Source organism: Podarcis bocagei (genome assembly GCF_964188305.1).
Source record: "Podarcis bocagei genome assembly, chromosome: 11".
NCBI classification, from domain to species: Eukaryota; Metazoa; Chordata; class Lepidosauria; order Squamata; family Lacertidae; genus Podarcis; species Podarcis bocagei.
In genome coordinates this window covers 39,562,679-39,580,633 of record NC_138136.1, presented here as the reverse complement: position 1 = coordinate 39,580,633, position 17,955 = coordinate 39,562,679, and the positions used below count along the sequence as shown (strand labels likewise).

At 43.0% G+C, this 17,955-nt stretch overlaps 1 protein-coding gene across 4 annotated transcripts in view; it reads left to right on the top strand.

Annotated features, from left to right (window-relative positions):
• RNF180 (ring finger protein 180) overlaps positions 1 to 17,955 on the top strand; it is a 111,776-nt gene that overhangs the window by 50,915 nt on the left and 42,906 nt on the right. Inside the window, exon 8 of one of the 4 annotated variants that reach the window (XM_081212816.1) lies at positions 10,659 to 10,753. The exons of the other annotated variants lie outside the window; for them this stretch is intronic. Coding sequence (XP_081068942.1) covers positions 10,659 to 10,738 — 80 coding nt within the window. The 3' untranslated portion in view covers positions 10,739 to 10,753. Of the gene's footprint in view, positions 1 to 10,658; positions 10,754 to 17,955 lie in introns of those variants that run through there. 4 annotated transcript variants of the gene reach the window in all.

Here is a 17,955-nt window from a genome sequence, read left to right as displayed (position 1 = left end):
CTGGGTCATGGCAGAGGATGTCAATGATGAGGTCTTAATAGAAACATTCCATCAAAGGTTCCCACGGAAACCTCAGCCTGTAGCGAGGTTCCGGAGGGAATACTTTGGCACCACCGGCGAGGAAGAGGAATTGGAGGGGTTCACAGAATCGGAGTTGGAAGGAGGAACAGATTCCGAGGAGGAGGAGGACTCAGAGGCCAGGAACTGCAACCGGTGGAGGGAAATGTTCGAGACGTCTGAAGATGAAGGAGATTCTTTCCGGGGTTTTACCTCCTCACCGCCCAGAGGAGAGGGAACGGGAGGGGGTGAAGGGGGCCCTGGAGGGAAGGTGGATGTCAGGGAACTGCCATCGGAAGGGCAGGTGGTGGAGGGGCTCACGGAGGTTGGGAGAGACTCGACAGCTGAAGAGGGAACCAGCAGGGGGAGAGGAGGGTCTCTGGGGGAAAGAGAGCAGGAGGGATGGCTCAGAGACACTTCCAGCGAGAACAGTGGGGAGGTTTCTGGACCTCCCATAGGGACACCCACTCCTCGCCGGAAACTGTCACGCCGTGAGTCCAGAAGACGTGTTTCCGTTAAGGAGCTTTTATGTTGGAAGCAATTCCGAAAGCAACCGCTGTCGGAATCTGCCAGTGACTGACGGAGCCATGTTTAAGGCGCTCCGTCACAGACAGAGGTTTGCGGACTTGACCAAACTCTGAGGGACTAGGATTTTACGCACAAGCAGCTCATCGTCCCATCACAGGTACTATATCCAGAATTGATAAAGAGTTGACCCAAAAGCATCTTCCAATGTAGTACTGTAAAACTGGGTCAGTTAAGGTCAGTCCTTTTTTACTGAAAGCAACAAAAAAATGTTCTGTGGCCTATGGAGCATTTATGGTTCTGCTCCCAGGCAAAATTTACAACCAGCAAAGGCTATGCTTTTCTCTTCTTTCATTGAGTACCATTGTCCTTCTAGCCTTGTGCTGAGCATGTATTTTTTGTTGTTACATAACTGCCATAAACACAGCACAGGACACACATTGTTGCTGGTATCCTTGTTTGCCCAATGTCACTTTGAAAAGAGTAGTCATGCAGTATGAAATGACAGATCTGATGGAAGCAACTTCAAAGAGTTGATCTAGCTAAATGTCAGATAAAGGAAGGAATCTCCAGAAATGCTGTTGGGATTTTAGAAAGAATAATCATAAAGAGAAGGAAGGTCTAGATGCCCTCTAACATTATTTACAGATGTATATTCAAGAGTGAAGATAAGATGACAGAGAAGAGGAGGAGCCAAAGAAGATGGCAGCTGTAACAACTTCTCCTTCGTGAACCCTCCGGATTACAAACCTTTTATTGCCTTTTATAGCCTTTTACAGCCGTCTTTATAGCTGTTTTTATTTGACTTTTAAATTATTTTACCTCTGTTGGAAGTTTTTAATCGTTTTACTTCTATGGTTGGCCTGTCGGGGCCATATACGTATCAACAAGGATATTCAAACCCCCTGCTGAGAAAGCCTGCTGCTGATTAGTAACGCCGTCTTGAAGACTGGGTTATGTTGAGCAGTGGACGAGGAGTAGCAGAGGATTTGCGTCCATAAAGATAAGTTCTCTTTTATCTCTTTTATCTCCGTTTACCTCTACTTTGAACCTTCGTAGTTAGTGAGACAGTGACAAATGGGTCATGGCAAGCGACCAAGATCTGCTGAGAAAAGTTGTTCACCTCCAAGAGCAAAGCAGTCAAAGCTTGAATCTCCCCCACCATCTACTAACAATAACAGCAAAACGGAGCAAGTAATTGTTTCTGCGGTCGAAACATACAACCGCTTTTGGCCACTGCATGATCAAGGAGAGTTGGAAAAGCTAGCTGATCCAGCGGGGGATGGAAGCCATAGGGAAACCCTCCTCCCTGATACCTTAATTACACCTCCGTCATTGAAACGGGAAGCATTAGGGCAAACTGCCCATGAATTAGTACCTGATCAAATACAACTGGTAATCAGGACTTTAAGCTTCATCTTCAAGGAACTGGAGGAGATTTCTTCGTCATTGAATAAACTTACACGGGCCTTTCTAGCTCATCTACCTTCCTCAACTGAGCTATCTAATTTGCATCAATCTCCTGTGCAGCTTGTGAGTACCTTAAAGAGACAACTTGACCAGAAATCTCTCCTTAAGGGCTCAAGATGCAAGCTACCACTGCCCCAAAGGAATAAGCAATCCTTGATTTTTCAACGTAATAAAATATGTCTATCCATTTTTTCCCGTGACGCCCCCAGACTTAGGTGGAATAACCTGATGATGGCTAAAGGGTACCTACGTGATTTGTTAAATATTCCTTTTTCCCGGATAGATCTTCTATCTGTAGTACCCCTAAATGCCACGCCCTGGCCAAGGAAATTTATGCTCTCCTTCCAGTCTGCAAGGATCCCACATCTTCTTGCAAGACAAAAAGATCGGCTGGCACCCTGGGAGATTGTAACAACAAGAGTCTTTAAGGACACGAGTATTAAACCTCTTTTTCCCAACATTCTAACCGGCAACGAACGCCTGTTTCCTTCCTCTGTCCCTATAATAAAGGGAAAAACACCTAGCCGGATACCCCCTGTTCCACCTGCGACCGCAAGTGACCATCTAGCTAAGCTGAGGAGTGATCCAATTGCAAGCGGAGATTGGAATATCCCTGAAGAGAGAAATCTTATCTCCTCCTATGGAAAACTCCCTTCGGAAGAACAGCAGGCTATTCTCGATAGATTGGATCTACTCAAACAAAGACTCCTATCGCAAGGGGACCCCTCTATGCCGATGAGAGAGGTGAGAAGGTGCTCCACGTCCCACAAGGCGTCTCCATCAAATACCTTGATAATCTCTCAACCTGTTACTTTGTTACCCCCTACTGATTTGAATCAGCAGTCACCTGCTGACCAACAGCACCATTCTACCGTGGAGGAAGTTGATAAACTCAATACTCCCGTTTCAGACCTTATGTCCAATCAAAATATGGAGGTTGATGATTCCTTTGCCTCAATGCCTGAGCTAGAATCATCCCTGCCTGAAGATCACCAGGAAATGATTACGCATGCACTATCCCCACGTTCACGTCCTTCTATACATCTGCGTGATAATTCTTCCCCATCTGTGCAGCAACTACAAGTGATGGCTGGAACACCTCTTAGCGCTACCCTGGTTAAGACTGACAACTCCGACGGATCTACTAGTATAGCCCATCAAAGGCTTGCTACTACTCACCTCAATGAACAGCATCCAACCTCACCAACTTTGCCTAATTCTTCCTCCCCGGCAAAACCCTTCCTGCCTGTTAATGTTACCAAATCATGGACTCAATCAACACAGAAGAAGACCTTACCCACACAAACTAAAATTACCGATTTTCTTATAGGTCCTCGTTCTACCTCCAAGAACCCATTAAACAACTCAAAGTGACAATTACCGGGACAGCACAAGGACCCGACATTATCAATACTTAGCTGGAACATCGCTGGTTGGAGAACCAAAAAATCAGACCCCGAATTCAGGAAGTACATAAACTCATTTAATATCATTCTATTCCAAGAAACGTGGGATGAGGAAGAGATTATCATAGATGGCTTCGATCTTCTAACACTTCCGGCCTCCCCTTCCTTGAAAGGAGGTCGCCCCAAAGGGGGTCTTTTGATTGGGATCTCACTCCAACTTCGCGCCAAATTCACTCTGGTACGGGCTTCCCCGCCTTTTGCTCTATCTGGACTGATCACAGAAGGGAAGTCCTCATTACTAATTACTAATGTTTATCTCCCCCCCGAAGGCTCAGCACCTGATCTTGATTGGAGATGGGAATCATTTGAAAATCACCTATTGTCATGTCATACCAAATGCCCTAACTCGTATTCCTTAATTGGGGGAGATTTTAATGCTCGTATTGCCACTAATTGGGACCTACTAACTAAGTCCAACTGGTGGACTCCCCCATGTTTGGACAACTTTGACTTGGAACATACCAGAATTAGAACTTCAAAGGACAACAGAGTAAACAAAGCAGGAGTGACCCTTTACCAAATGGCCATTCGCTTGAATCTAGTATTCTTGAACGGCACCTTCCCCCCCGATATACCGGGGGAGTTCACTCACCTGGGACCAACATCTAACAGTGTTATTGATTACATCTTGATCTCCGCAAATTTGGCCGTTAATGTACTTTCCTTCCAAGTTGAAAATCAACATTTCAGTGATCACCTCCCAGTAGTGACCACTTTGTCATTGTTCCGGCGCCAGAAGGACTATAAACACTCAGTTCTTCTGGAAACCTCATCATCGGTCCAAATAAGAGGGATCAAATGGTCGGAGGCTGTAGCCCAAAAATACCAGGATTTTTTCCATAGGGAAATCACTGCCTATCTACCTCAAATAACTACTGATTTACAAGATTCCAATTCGGTTTTGAAACTTTTTAACCTTCTTACAACAAACCTTACCACCTTTTTTACATCACCTCCTCAAAAGGCGAAAGTGGCGCATTTCAGTGCTGGGGCCCCTTGGTTTAACACCTCTTGCAAACAAGCAAGATCCCTTCTTCGTTCCATCTATAATGAATACAAAAACTCTAATGCCCAAGCTCTACCATCCTCCTATTTACAAGCCAAAAGAGCATACAAACAGACTTTAAAGCTGGCCAAACGCGAGTGGCATCAAAAGCGTTGGCGAGCCTTGATAGCGGCCTCTAAATCCCGCAGACCCCAGGAATTTTGGGCTCTGATAAACATAAGAGGAAGGAAGTACCCACTGACGACTATCCCTGCGCCCACATGGGAAAAATTCTTGAGTAAATATTTTTCCTTGGCAGAGGAATCCAACTCATCCACGGAATTCCAAGCCGACCATCTACCTCTGTGGCCCTCTACCGACCCAGACCTGATAATGGACTTGATATTAGATCTGAAAACGGGCAAAGCCCCCGGGCCGGATCTAGTCCCTGCTGAGGCTATTGTTGCGCAACCGAGGTGGTGGGCTGAAATTCTGGCCAAAGTCTTTGACGCAATTAATTCTACGGGGCTTATCCCTAGGTCATGGAAGGAGGCCGTGATCGTGCCAGTCCATAAAAAGGGTCCCCCTGCTGACCCGGAGAACTATCGGAACATCAGCCTTTTGTCTATCATCGGGAAAATCTATGCAAAATTTTTGCTGTCTAAGCTGTCTCATTGGGCAAACGACTCAAATCTGATTGGCCATGAGCAAGCGGGCTTTAGGAACAATTACTCGACCTCTGACCATATGGTAATTATGTATCATCTTGCCAGAAAATATTCTGCCCCGAGGCGGGGGCGCCTATGTGTCGCTTTCATAGACCTAAAGGCCGCCTTCGACAGTATCCCAAGAAACTGTCTATGGAAGAAACTAGAGAGATGGGGCATAGATAGAAGACTGTTATGGCTTATAACCCAATTACACCACGGGTCGTCGGCTAGAGTGAGACTCACACCTGCGGGAAACCTATCCAACGAGGTCCCAATAAATAGAGGTGTGCGCCAAGGCTGCATTTTGGCCCCACTCCTCTTCAACCTGTTTATTAGCGATATGAAGCTCTTTCTGAATGAGTCTCAAGCCAACATTCATGCCCCCCGCCTAGCCGATTTCCGCTGCCCTTTGCTCCTATACGCCGATGATGCAGCGATCCTTTCCTACTCTAGAGTCGGTTTATGCAGAGCTCTAAAGATTTTTGCGGCTTATTGCAAACTCAACCATCTGACAATTAATCATGGGAAATCTAAAGTCCTGGTCTTTACCAGGTCTCGGAAAACTTACAGCTGGAAGTTAGATGGAGTCCAATTAGAACAGGTTTTCAAATTTAAATACCTGGGAGTCTTTTTTCACTACAACCTAAGCTGGAAGCCACAGATACAGTATTTACTAAACAAAGGGAAAACAATACTTTATGCTCTACTCCAATTTTTTGCGGCTGACGGAGCCTCCCACATCCCCTCTGCATTGAAGGTATACTACGCAAAAGTGGTTTCCACCCTCTGCTATGCTGCCCCGCTCTGGGCCCCTGGGTCCAATTTAACATCGCTGGAGACATTGCAGAATCAGTTTCTCCGTCGCCTCCTGAAACTCCCCATGTGTGTGAGCAACGCAGCCATACGTCTGGAGTTAAGGATTGCAACATTGGAGACTGTCATCTGGAAGCGAGTCTTTGGCTATTGGCTGTCCAGCTGGCATAGGCTTCCCGACCATTACCTTTTTCAGTGCCTCTGGCGGGACGAATTTGTTAATCCGTGGGTAGGAAAAATCCATGCCAAACTTCTGAGCATCGGAATCTCCCCAGCGGACTCCTTAAAGATGAACTTACGCTCAGCTAAAAGCCTAATTGAGCAAAGATTAGCAGACATTGAAAATCAACACAACCTTGCCAGAGGTGGGGGTGTCTGCTCCCCCAGGTATCACGGAATAACCCCACCACTTGACCTTCCATCATACATGTCATCTCTTTCATCAGTACCTCACCGACTTGCATTTATTCGTGCAAGGTTCAATGTCCTTCCATCGAACCGGCTGAGCCACAGATTTTCCAAGGGTTTGGTGTCTCCGCTATGCGTGTGTGATGGGAAAACTGTTGAATCTCTTCCACATATAATGTTCAACTGTCCCCTACATAGCATAGCCAGGACTAAATTCCTGGGCCCTGCTTTACTGCGCTTGGTTAGCAGGCCTGTTGAGTCACACGCCGCACTGCTTTTGCAGGATACAGATCCTTCTGTTACTCTGCAGGTGGCGAGATTCCTGAATGCGGTTATCTCACACGCAAAAACCACCAAAAAACAACAACAACAACAACATCAAAATCTAATCGGACAGTTATGATGAGAGTGCATGTCGGATCTCGTCTTCAGTTTTCCTTTTTCTGTGAACCGTCCCTTGGAGCTCTCCGGGCCACATCCTATTATTTGGCTCTGCCCAATGACCCACCCTTGCATCGCAGTGTTCACCTTCTGTTGCCAGATATTTCGGTTTTTAAGCCTTTGTGCTTTTTTATGTTTGTACATATTTTATGGGCTAATAGCCGTAAATAAATAAATAAATGAAATGAAATGAACACCTCTTGCAAACAAGCAAGATCCCTTCTTCGTTCCATCTATAATGAATACAAAAACTCTAATGCCCAAGCTCTACCATCCTCCTATTTACAAGCCAAAAGAGCATACAAACAGACTTTAAAGCTGGCCAAACGCGAGTGGCATCAAAAGCGTTGGCGAGCCTTGATAGCGGCCTCTAAATCCCGCAGACCCCAGGAATTTTGGGCTCTGATAAACATAAGAGGAAGGAAGTACCCACTGACGACTATCCCTGCGCCCACATGGGAAAAATTCTTGAGTAAATATTTTTCCTTGGCAGAGGAATCCAACTCATCCACGGAATTCCAAGCCGACCATCTACCTCTGTGGCCCTCTACCGACCCAGACCTGATAATGGACTTGATATTAGATCTGAAAACGGGCAAAGCCCCCGGGCCGGATCTAGTCCCTGCTGAGGCTATTGTTGCGCAACCGAGGTGGTGGGCTGAAATTCTGGCCAAAGTCTTTGATGCAATTAATTCTACGGGGCTTATCCCTAGGTCATGGAAGGAGGCCGTGATCGTGCCAGTCCATAAAAAGGGTCCCCCTGCTGACCCGGAGAACTATCGGAACATCAGCCTTTTGTCTATCATCGGGAAAATCTATGCAAAATTTTTGCTGTCTAAGCTGTCTCATTGGGCAAACGACTCAAATCTGATTGGCCATGAGCAAGCGGGCTTTAGGAACAATTACTCGACCTCTGACCATATGATAATTATGTATCATCTTGCCAGAAAATATTCTGCCCCGAGGCGGGGGCGCCTATGTGTCGCTTTCATAGACCTAAAGGCCGCCTTCGACAGTATCCCAAGAAACTGTCTATGGAAGAAACTAGAGAGATGGGGCATAGATAGAAGACTGTTATGGCTTATAACCCAATTACACCACGGGTCGTCGGCTAGAGTGAGACTCACACCTGCGGGAAACCTATCCAACGAGGTCCCAATAAATAGAGGTGTGCGCCAAGGCTGCATTTTGGCCCCACTCCTCTTCAACCTGTTTATTAGCGATATGAAGCTCTTTCTGAATGAGTCTCAAGCCAACATTCATGCCCCCCGCCTAGCCGATTTCCGCTGCCCTTTGCTCCTATACGCCGATGATGCAGCGATCCTTTCCTACTCTAGAGTCGGTTTATGCAGAGCTCTAAAGATTTTTGCGGCTTATTGCAAACTCAACCATCTGACAATTAATCATGGGAAATCTAAAGTCCTGGTCTTTACCAGGTCTCGGAAAACTTACAGCTGGAAGTTAGATGGAGTCCAATTAGAACAGGTTTTCAAATTTAAATACCTGGGAGTCTTTTTTCACTACAACCTAAGCTGGAAGCCACAGATACAGTATTTACTAAACAAAGGGAAAACAATACTTTATGCTCTACTCCAATTTTTTGCGGCTGACGGAGCCTCCCACATCCCCTCTGCATTGAAGGTATACTACGCAAAAGTGGTTTCCACCCTCTGCTATGCTGCCCCGCTCTGGGCCCCTGGGTCCAATTTAACATCGCTGGAGACATTGCAGAATCAGTTTCTCCGTCGCCTCCTGAAACTCCCCATGTGTGTGAGCAACGCAGCCATACGTCTGGAGTTAAGGATTGCAACATTGGAGACTGTCATCTGGAAGCGAGTCTTTGGCTATTGGCTGTCCAGCTGGCATAGGCTTCCCGACCATTACCTTTTTCAGTGCCTCTGGCGGGACGAATTTGTTAATCCGTGGGTAGGAAAAATCCATGCCAAACTTCTGAGCATCGGAATCTCCCCAGCGGACTCCTTAAAGATGAACTTACGCTCAGCTAAAAGCCTAATTGAGCAAAGATTAGCAGACATTGAAAATCAACACAACCTTGCCAGAGGTGGGGGTGTCTGCTCCCCCAGGTATCACGGAATAACCCCACCACTTGACCTTCCATCATACATGTCATCTCTTTCATCAGTACCTCACCGACTTGCATTTATTCGTGCAAGGTTCAATGTCCTTCCATCGAACCTGCTGAGCCACAGATTTTCCAAGGGTTTGGTGTCTCCGCTATGCGTGTGTGATGGGAAAACTGTTGAATCTCTTCCACATATAATGTTCAACTGTCCCCTACATAGCATAGCCAGGACTAAATTCCTGGGCCCTGCTTTACTGCGCTTGGTTAGCAGGCCTGTTGAGTCACACGCCGCACTGCTTTTGCAGGATACAGATCCTTCTGTTACTCTGCAGGTGGCGAGATTCCTGAATGCGGTTACCTCACACGCAAAAACCACCAAAAAACAACAACAACAACAACATCAAAATCTAATCGGACAGTTATGATGAGAGTGCATGTCGGATCTCGTCTTCAGTTTTCCTTTTTCTGTGAACCGTCCCTTGGAGCTCTCCGGGCCACATCCTATTATTTGGCTCTGCCCAATGACCCACCCTTGCATCGCAGTGTTCACCTTCTGTTGCCAGATATTTCGGTTTTTAAGCCTTTGTGCTTTTTATGTTTGTACATATTTTATGGGCTAATAGCCGTAAATAAATGAATGAATGAATGAATGAATGTATATTCAAGAGTGAAGATAAGATGACAGAGGTGGATTTGGGCATGACCTCTACTTCTGTCACAGGCTTGAAACTGATGGTTCATTAAACCAAGCTTTGTAAGTCTGTTATTTAAAATACCAAAATTTAAGAGCAGTTTTAGTATTTCAGTGAACTTCTTCAGGAGGTTGTACATTTCCTTCCTTGTAGGCTTTTATGAGAAAGGTTGAATAGGCACCTGACAGGGATGCTTTAGGTACAGCTATATTGGCAGAGATTAGGGAACTGAACAACAGTCCTCTGGTTTCCTTGCCGCCTTATGATGCTATAATAATGCCCACCTAGTCATTAATAAGTATATTAAATATCAATTAATGTTTAACCAAAAATACTCATGAATTAAAGTCACTGCTTCTCATCAGTTGGTAATTAGCATCCAGTTACAAATCCGATTATTGGTATTGACTAGCTGTGCTAGCTTAAGACTGTTTTTGTTATGAGAATTGCTATGAGTTACATAAAAGAGTACCATATTTTTTGCTCTATAAGACGCACCAGACCACAAGACGCACCTAGTTTTTGGAGGAGGAAAACAAGAAAAAAATATTCTGAATCTCAGAAGCCAGAACAGGAAGAGGGATCGCTGGGCAGTGAAAGCAGCAATCCCTCTTGCTGTTCTGGCTTCTGGGATAGCTGTGCAGCCTGCATTTGCTCCATAAGACGCACACACATTTTCCCTTACTTTTTAGGAGGGAAAAAGTGAGTCTTATAGAGCAAAAAATACAGTAATCACTGAGAGTCCAAAAAAAAAAACCCACCCAAATGAGTGTGCCCAATCAATTTTACTGAGTAAAACTCTCAGTACATCCCTGGTTCTGCTTTCATGCTGGCAAACTACTTGCTGGCTCTTTTTTCTAATTCCTCTCCCTGTATTGTATCTCTTAGGATTGCTAAAATATTTATAGAATCTCTAATGCCTTTTGGGTCACTCCTCCCAAAGGCTCTGTGAGCCATGTTTTAAACATAATGCATTATGTTTCTTTCCTCACCTTTCCACACTTTCAGAACATCCTGAGTACATGTTGCTACAGAGAGCTTGTGAACACTTCCTGTTAAGACAGTTTTTCATTGAAGAAAAATATTAGATTTAAGTTCCATGGAATCAGTGAAAACACTGTATCCAAAAAGCAAGAGTATTAAAACTAGAGATAAAACATACAAACTACTATCTTACCGTTTGTAGTTGTTTTACAATGCTTTACGTTTATTTTCCTTAATTCTGTATTATTATTTACCTGCCCTTTGCCCTAAGGCCCCAGACCGGGTTACAACAATACAACATTTAAAACAATTTATTATCACAAATATAGGGTGAGTCCTGAAAATAGATATCTCAGGCATCAAAGCTGTGCATCTTCAGCATTCAGGACAAGCTGTATAGTGAATTGCCATATGGACCACTGTGAGGAGTTCCACAGCTTAGGGAAGAAGGCTATTCTGTTATTTTTAATAAGTGCTTATTCTGTAACAAGTGAAAACATGCTATTCTACAACATTGTTCTGAATCACTCAATCAACAATTAGCTTTAAGATCTGCTGTAATTAAGATAGTTACCCGCATTGCTCAAATAATTAATTACTTGCTCACTTCATATATGTAGCATTTTAAGTAAAATTGTCCATTACCTGCAGTTTTCATCATGTGAAAACACTTCACATAAATTTTACATGGGCAGGTATTTTTCAGTCCCCCACAACCACTACACCAGTTGAAGCCACTGAGAATGCAAAGTCTTTGTGGCAGGCACAAGTATGGGGTACGATGGTGGCACAAGTGACATGACAGATCCTAAAGCCAATGCAGAATCTGAATTGAGATCTCCTCAGATACTGATTCATTCTGATGAGTACCTTACAAATTCCAAATCTGATGATGACCAGCAGTTCATCGACTCCTTGGAGAACATGGGACAGATAGATTAAGTTCTGCCCAGTTGTGGTGTCATCGCCTCTGCTCCTCAGCTAAGCAATCAGTCCCAGTCTATAAGCAGCACTGACATCAATATTAGCATTCCTGTTGAGACTTCCGGGTTGGTGCCTCCGGCAATGACGGAATTCCTCTGATCGGGAGGAATTTGCCCTGTGGGAATTTGGGTCTGTACCGCCACGGCGAAGGCAGAGACCCGTAAAAATCACAGGCGGGAGAAGCCTGTGAACGTGGGATTCGGCGGGCACCTTTTGCGCCTCCCCTACTCGCGGGGAAACCCAGTTTCGGGGATCCGGAGCGATGTGGGGTGAGTGGCGCGGTGCTTCGAATTGTCTGCTTCTTCCACGGAGCGAAGCCGCATAGCTGTTGTCGGAGAGCACTGACTTTTTCCTGTGGACAATTTGACTCTAAAGTAATTACCCGTGAGTAGAGCTGAATTGGGAAGAATTGGATTTTTAAACGTTAAATCTGGCATCGAAACGGGGAGGTTCAATACAGGAAGTCCACCTCCCCCTTTTGTAGATAAACTGAAGCAAGGAGGCTGCAAGCTAAAGTCTTGGAAAGCCTTTTGTAAAAGACTAAATTTCCATCGGTAAAGAACTAACCCCCCCCCCTTTTGGAGACAGGAGAAGAGGGGGGGGAGTGGTGGACTGAATATGCCTGTAGGAAGTTCAGGGAAGTTTTTAATATGTGACATTTTAGTGTATTTTTCATCTTTGTTGGAAGCCGCCCAGAGTGGCTGGGGAAACCCAGCCAGATGGGCGGGGTACAAATAATAAATTATTATTATTATTATTATTATTATTATTATTATTATTATTATTATTATTATTATTATTATTATTATGAGAGAGTTAAGAGAGTTAAAATACCGCCGCTCTGACCCTGGAAACGGGCTGCTAGCAGGATTGATGTTTTTTGGAACATCCATTGACAGCGTTTAGAACGTTCATTGACAGGTAGCTAAACAAGAGAATACATTGTTTCTACTGTCTCCGGTTGTTTTCAAAAAAAGGAGGAAAGTAACTGAAAATTGAAACTAACTTTGGATTATTGAAACTGTGTTTAAAAGAGGACATACTGACCGATACAAATAGAAACTGTTTTCCCCTAGTTGAAATTGGTTACTTTACAGGAGCTGGGCTAGGGGAATTTCCATCTGCAAGATAAAAAAGTGTGAGACTTTGGAATTGACCTTGAATCTCTTAAGTGTTATGGCAAATGGAAAGGAAAAAACAGACGGGATGTCGACAGAAGAGGCCTTAGTGGCTGCATTATTGAAAATAAACGATTCGCTGGAACAACTTCACAAGAAAACAGACGTGATAAATGTGAAAATGGATGCTGCAAATATTGAAATTGACTTAATCATAGAAAGTTTAAATAACTTGGGACAAAAGGTGAATACCAATTCAGAAACCACCCAGAAACTGACACAGGAATCTACTCTGATACGGCAAACTGCAGATGAAGTCAGGGAAAAACCCTTGCTGCTGAATCTAAAGCAATACAACTGGAGAGGAGAGTCCCATCCATACAAAGACAACCTGATGAACATAAGCTGACATTCGTTATGATGGAACTTAAAGAAGAACAGATGAATTTGAGGACCAGAGCCCTATCTGAACTGGAAAAGGAAAGCTTGACAGAGTTTCAGGAGGTGACAGGACTAACATTGGTTGAGAAAGAGAGGTATTTGGGGGTTAGTATGACCGCCAAAAATGTGAATCTGTTTAAGGATAACTGTGAAGGATGTTGGATTGAAGAGAAGGGGGATTTGGAAATATGGACAAATCAGAAGTTGTTACTGTTGGGCCGAGTTACTGTGGTGGGCATGAGGGCTGCTGTGTTGCTGGGGGTGTTGCTTTTGTTTCAAACATTGCAAGCTTTGGATGGGATGGATTGTTTCAGGAGGTGGCAGAGGGATGTTTCTAGAGTTGTTTGGCAGGGCAGGAAGCCTCGAGTAAAACTTAAGATATTGATGGATGCCAAAGAAGGAGGTGGATCTGCCCTGCCAGATCTTTAAATTTCGTTGTGAACCATTTGCTTTTTGCTGGTTGAGAGAATGGCTGCTTCTTGAAAGCACTGAAGTGTTGGGCAATGGCAGACGAAGTTGATGGACTATATGGAATTGGCGGAAATGACTGGCAAGATCCGAGACCAGGGAGATGAGTCGGTGGAAGAAGATTGGAAAAAGTTTAAAGACTATTTATAGAAATATTGTAAAATTAAGGAATGTTAGAAAAATGTTGGAATGAAGTTATATGGCTTTAGTAGAAATGTCATAAGGAATTAAGTATAAATAGATTAATAGAAAATGAAAGGAAAAACAAGGCAAGAATGTGTTAAGATAATTATAGGATAGAAAACAGAGTAAGATGGAAAGGAATTGCTGAAACAATTAATAGAAGTGGAATACAAAAAGGGAGGTGTGAGGAGGTCACTGGAAATAAGTGAATGAAATATAAGATATTGAAAATGTTTGAGGTGTTTTTAAATTGTTTTTGTCTGTTTTTGCTTTGTTTTGTTAGTCCATGTAACATTTTTGTATTGTATTTGTATTGTTTTTTCTCTTTTCTTTTTTGTTTGTAGTGTTGTGTTGGAAATGTTGAAAAAGTAATAAATATCATTTAAAAAATATATATTAGCATTCCTGTTCCTTCAGAAATCCACATGACACACTATGAAGACCAAACTAACAAGTCTGAATTGGAAGGCAAAGGACCCCAGGAAACTGCTGCCACAGACAATGCCGTAAAAGAGTTCACTAAGCCGATTGATGTCTACTGCCACAGATTTATGCAGGACGCTCAAACTAAGATGACAAGTGTTTCGGAAATGGAGATGAATTCTCAAGAAGCCCAGCGAGAGGTGGATCATGTTAGCAGTAATGCGTCAAAGAAAACTGAATCTTGTTTGGGAACAGCTGTTGAGGTTCCTTCTAGACCATCTAAATTGAATGTACCATTTTCAGAGTCAGGATCCCAATTCTTAGCAGTAGAAAACACCAATGCTAAGTCTCATAACAGTCCAGGCTCCTCATCTAGTGTACTGGAAGCTGGGTCAGGTTTCATATGACTCCTTCACCAGCAGAGAATAATGGCAGTGGGGCAGTTTCTCCTTTTGCAAAGATTCACAGCTCCATGGTTCCAGTGACTAATATTACGCAAGCTGGTTTGACCCAACAAATCAGCTTTGCAGTGACTAAAGTCCAGAAGAACCAGAATCTGTAAATTTAATTCAGCAAAATGAACTGAGAGAAATGTTCACACAGTGTCAGATGTGAATAATTCAGATCGAGAGAGCATACGCTTCAGATTTAAGTTGTACATATTGCTAAACTAATGGTTTGTAACGGCCTCTTGAGGGGAGGGGTGAACCATCTGCCACTAAGTATTGGTATCAAAAAATGCTAGTAACTATGTTTACAGAAAGGTTTGGGAAATGTTAATTGGGTTCTGAACAGGTTTCAGAATTATTCTCAGGTGAAGGTAAACTATATTAAACCAGCAGCTCATACCCCAGTGGTTGATGTGCATGTTAGTTTGTGTGATCAATTGCACAATTATCTTTTGAGACCAGTTTCTACAGGCTTTCTGATTTATGTAGAAGAAGCTGGTTCTGAACACCTGTTAACCCTAAATGCATTTAATGTTATTGGCCAAGTGATAGTGAGTGTCTGTGCACGGGTGCATGCCCATGCAAGACTCAGCTCTCAGTTTTAACATAAAAGTGAATTGATTGGTGTTGAATTGCCAGGAGAACAAATCCCTCTATAAATATTTCTGTAATTATCTTTAAACTATTTTGAAATGATATGATAAAAAGTGTCAACGCATCTGTGAAACAGCCAACTATTTTGTTTAATTTCAGCACAAGATGTGCTCGATACTTAAATAACAGATTTAAAATAGCAACAAGCCACAATGTGATATTTCCTAACATCTTTATGTTAGTTGCTTAAACTCTCAGTAACAGTAACATGCCTGGGTGTGATGAATATTCATTGACCTCTGATTTCCAGGTTAATCTTGGGAACTTTCCTTGTATTATATAAACCATCTTCAAGTCTTCATGCACAAATCACAGAAAGGAGTTATATTAATCAGTTCATACTGAAAACCTGCATGTAGGACACCTGTATCTAGTAATTTATTTCTGCTTAATGTGCACAATAAAACTGTCAATTTGGTTGAGGAAGTAGCACAGAGACAATGGAGGAAATTCAGAGACTTTTACATCATTTAAAAACTTTTCCTAAGCCACAATACCTCAAGGACTGCCTCTCCTCATATGAACCGACCAGGACCCTGCGATCATCATCGGAGGCCCTTCTTCACTTGACTCTTCCATGAGAGATCCAAAGGGTGGCAACACGAGAACAGGCCTTTTGTGTGGTAGCTCCCTGTTTGTGGAATGCTCTCCCCCAGGGAGGCTCGCCTGACACCTTCATTACAGGCAAAAACATTCCTCTTCTCCAATGCCTTGGGCAAATTAAACAATCTAGGGTCTTTTAAACTGTGGTGGGGTATTATTTTGTTTTTTACTATGTTATGTATTTTTATGTTAAGCGCCCTGTGATCCTCAGATGAAGGGTGGTATAGAAATTTTAGTAGTAGTAGTAGTAGTAGTAGTAGTAGTAGTAATCCCCCCACACAGACACTTACTCATCTCTATCTAACCATGTACAAAGGTTCCAAAGTCTCACTTCATATGAAGCCACTGATTTTGAAAAAAATAAATTTTGTAGCGCCTGAATGGTAGAAGATTCAGGACAGATAGAAAAAAAGTAGTTATTCATGCAGCACATAGTTAAACTATGGCACTCACTTCCACAAGAAGAATTGATGACTCCCAACTTCGATAGCTTTAAAAGGGGATTGGACAAGTTCACAGAGGACAAGGCTATTACTACTAGCCATGGTGACTGTACTGACTGCCACAGTTGGAGGCATTAGAGGTTGTAGGCTGTTGGGAATTGCAGGTGTAGTTGTGCTCATGTCCTTTTTACAAGCTTCCCACAGTATTCTGGTTGGCCACTGAGAGCAGGATGCTGGGCTGATCCAACAAAATCATCTGATGTTAAGCAGAAATGGCAAGATTCAAAAGCCAGTTGGGAACATTTCAGTGTTCCAGGACGTTCTGTAAATGACCTTAAAGTAGCCATTCTGGCCACAGTCAGTAAGGGAACTATTTGTCCATCTAGCCCACTATCTCTCTCCTTCCTATGTTCCTTAATGCCTTTATTGTGTTTCATACCTGCATGGTTTATTTTTTTAATTAAATCGCATTCCAAGCAGTTGTTTGGGGGTTAACAATCAAGTTTTAACTTGAAGAAAATTTTCATGCATTTTCCCTCCGAATCCAGAAACCTTCACCCATATTTGTTATCTTCATTAACAGCTGTTGCTAGCCACCTGCTGTGAGGCCGAAAAGGAAACTTGAGTGACTGTTTTCCACATGATTTTTTTCAGCATCACACAGTGCTCACATCTATATATAAAATGTGCTGCACAATCATACAAGGATAAATCTCACTTGGCTAAAATCTCCTGAGTTGTGAGAAATGCAGGTACTGCTCTCAGCTTAGAATGTGCTAAAATGTTAGCTTCTGTTTGATTTACCTGCTACTCTTTGGTTAGCTACTTAGATTAAAAACAAACAAACACCACCTGTATGTTTTCCATCACTTTGCTCATTGACATTCTTCTGTTCATAATAAAACAAAAATGATGGGTTGTTGTTGTTTTTTGCACCGTCTCTCATAATGTCCGTAATGGACTTTTGCCTGTTGTTTTTCTTGAGGGTAGGAGAGAGTGGTTACTTTCTAAAATGCCACAAAAATCAATGCAAGGTAAAGAAAACAGCTGAAAGAAGGAAGATGAGAGCATACTGTTAATCGAATCACAGACAGTTCGCTTCTTGGAGCAAAGACTGACTGTCTCTTATTCAATTAACACAGTTCACTTTTGCCTTCTTTGTTCTGAGAGCAGTATAAGCAAGTAGATTTTAGCCTGAAATCATTATAGATTTATTTTATGTTTCTTAAACAACTGATGCAAAAACCTCTGGGAGTGTTTAAAAACTAATTGTTTAAAATTAGTCCCATATATACATACATACATATATATATATATATATATATATATATATATATATATATATATATATATATTTGCTTTCGTAGATTTTCACGGGTACAGGAATGCAGGTTTTGGTGTCTTCGGGTGTCTTCCCGTGTAAGAGTTGGGGTGTCTAGGCGACGTTTCGACGAGGTCTCACTCGTCATCTTCAGGCTGGTGCTTTCGGCTTCTTGTTACTGGAACAGAGCAGGATCTCAGTGTTTGAGTTCCTATACCCTCTCACCGGTCATCG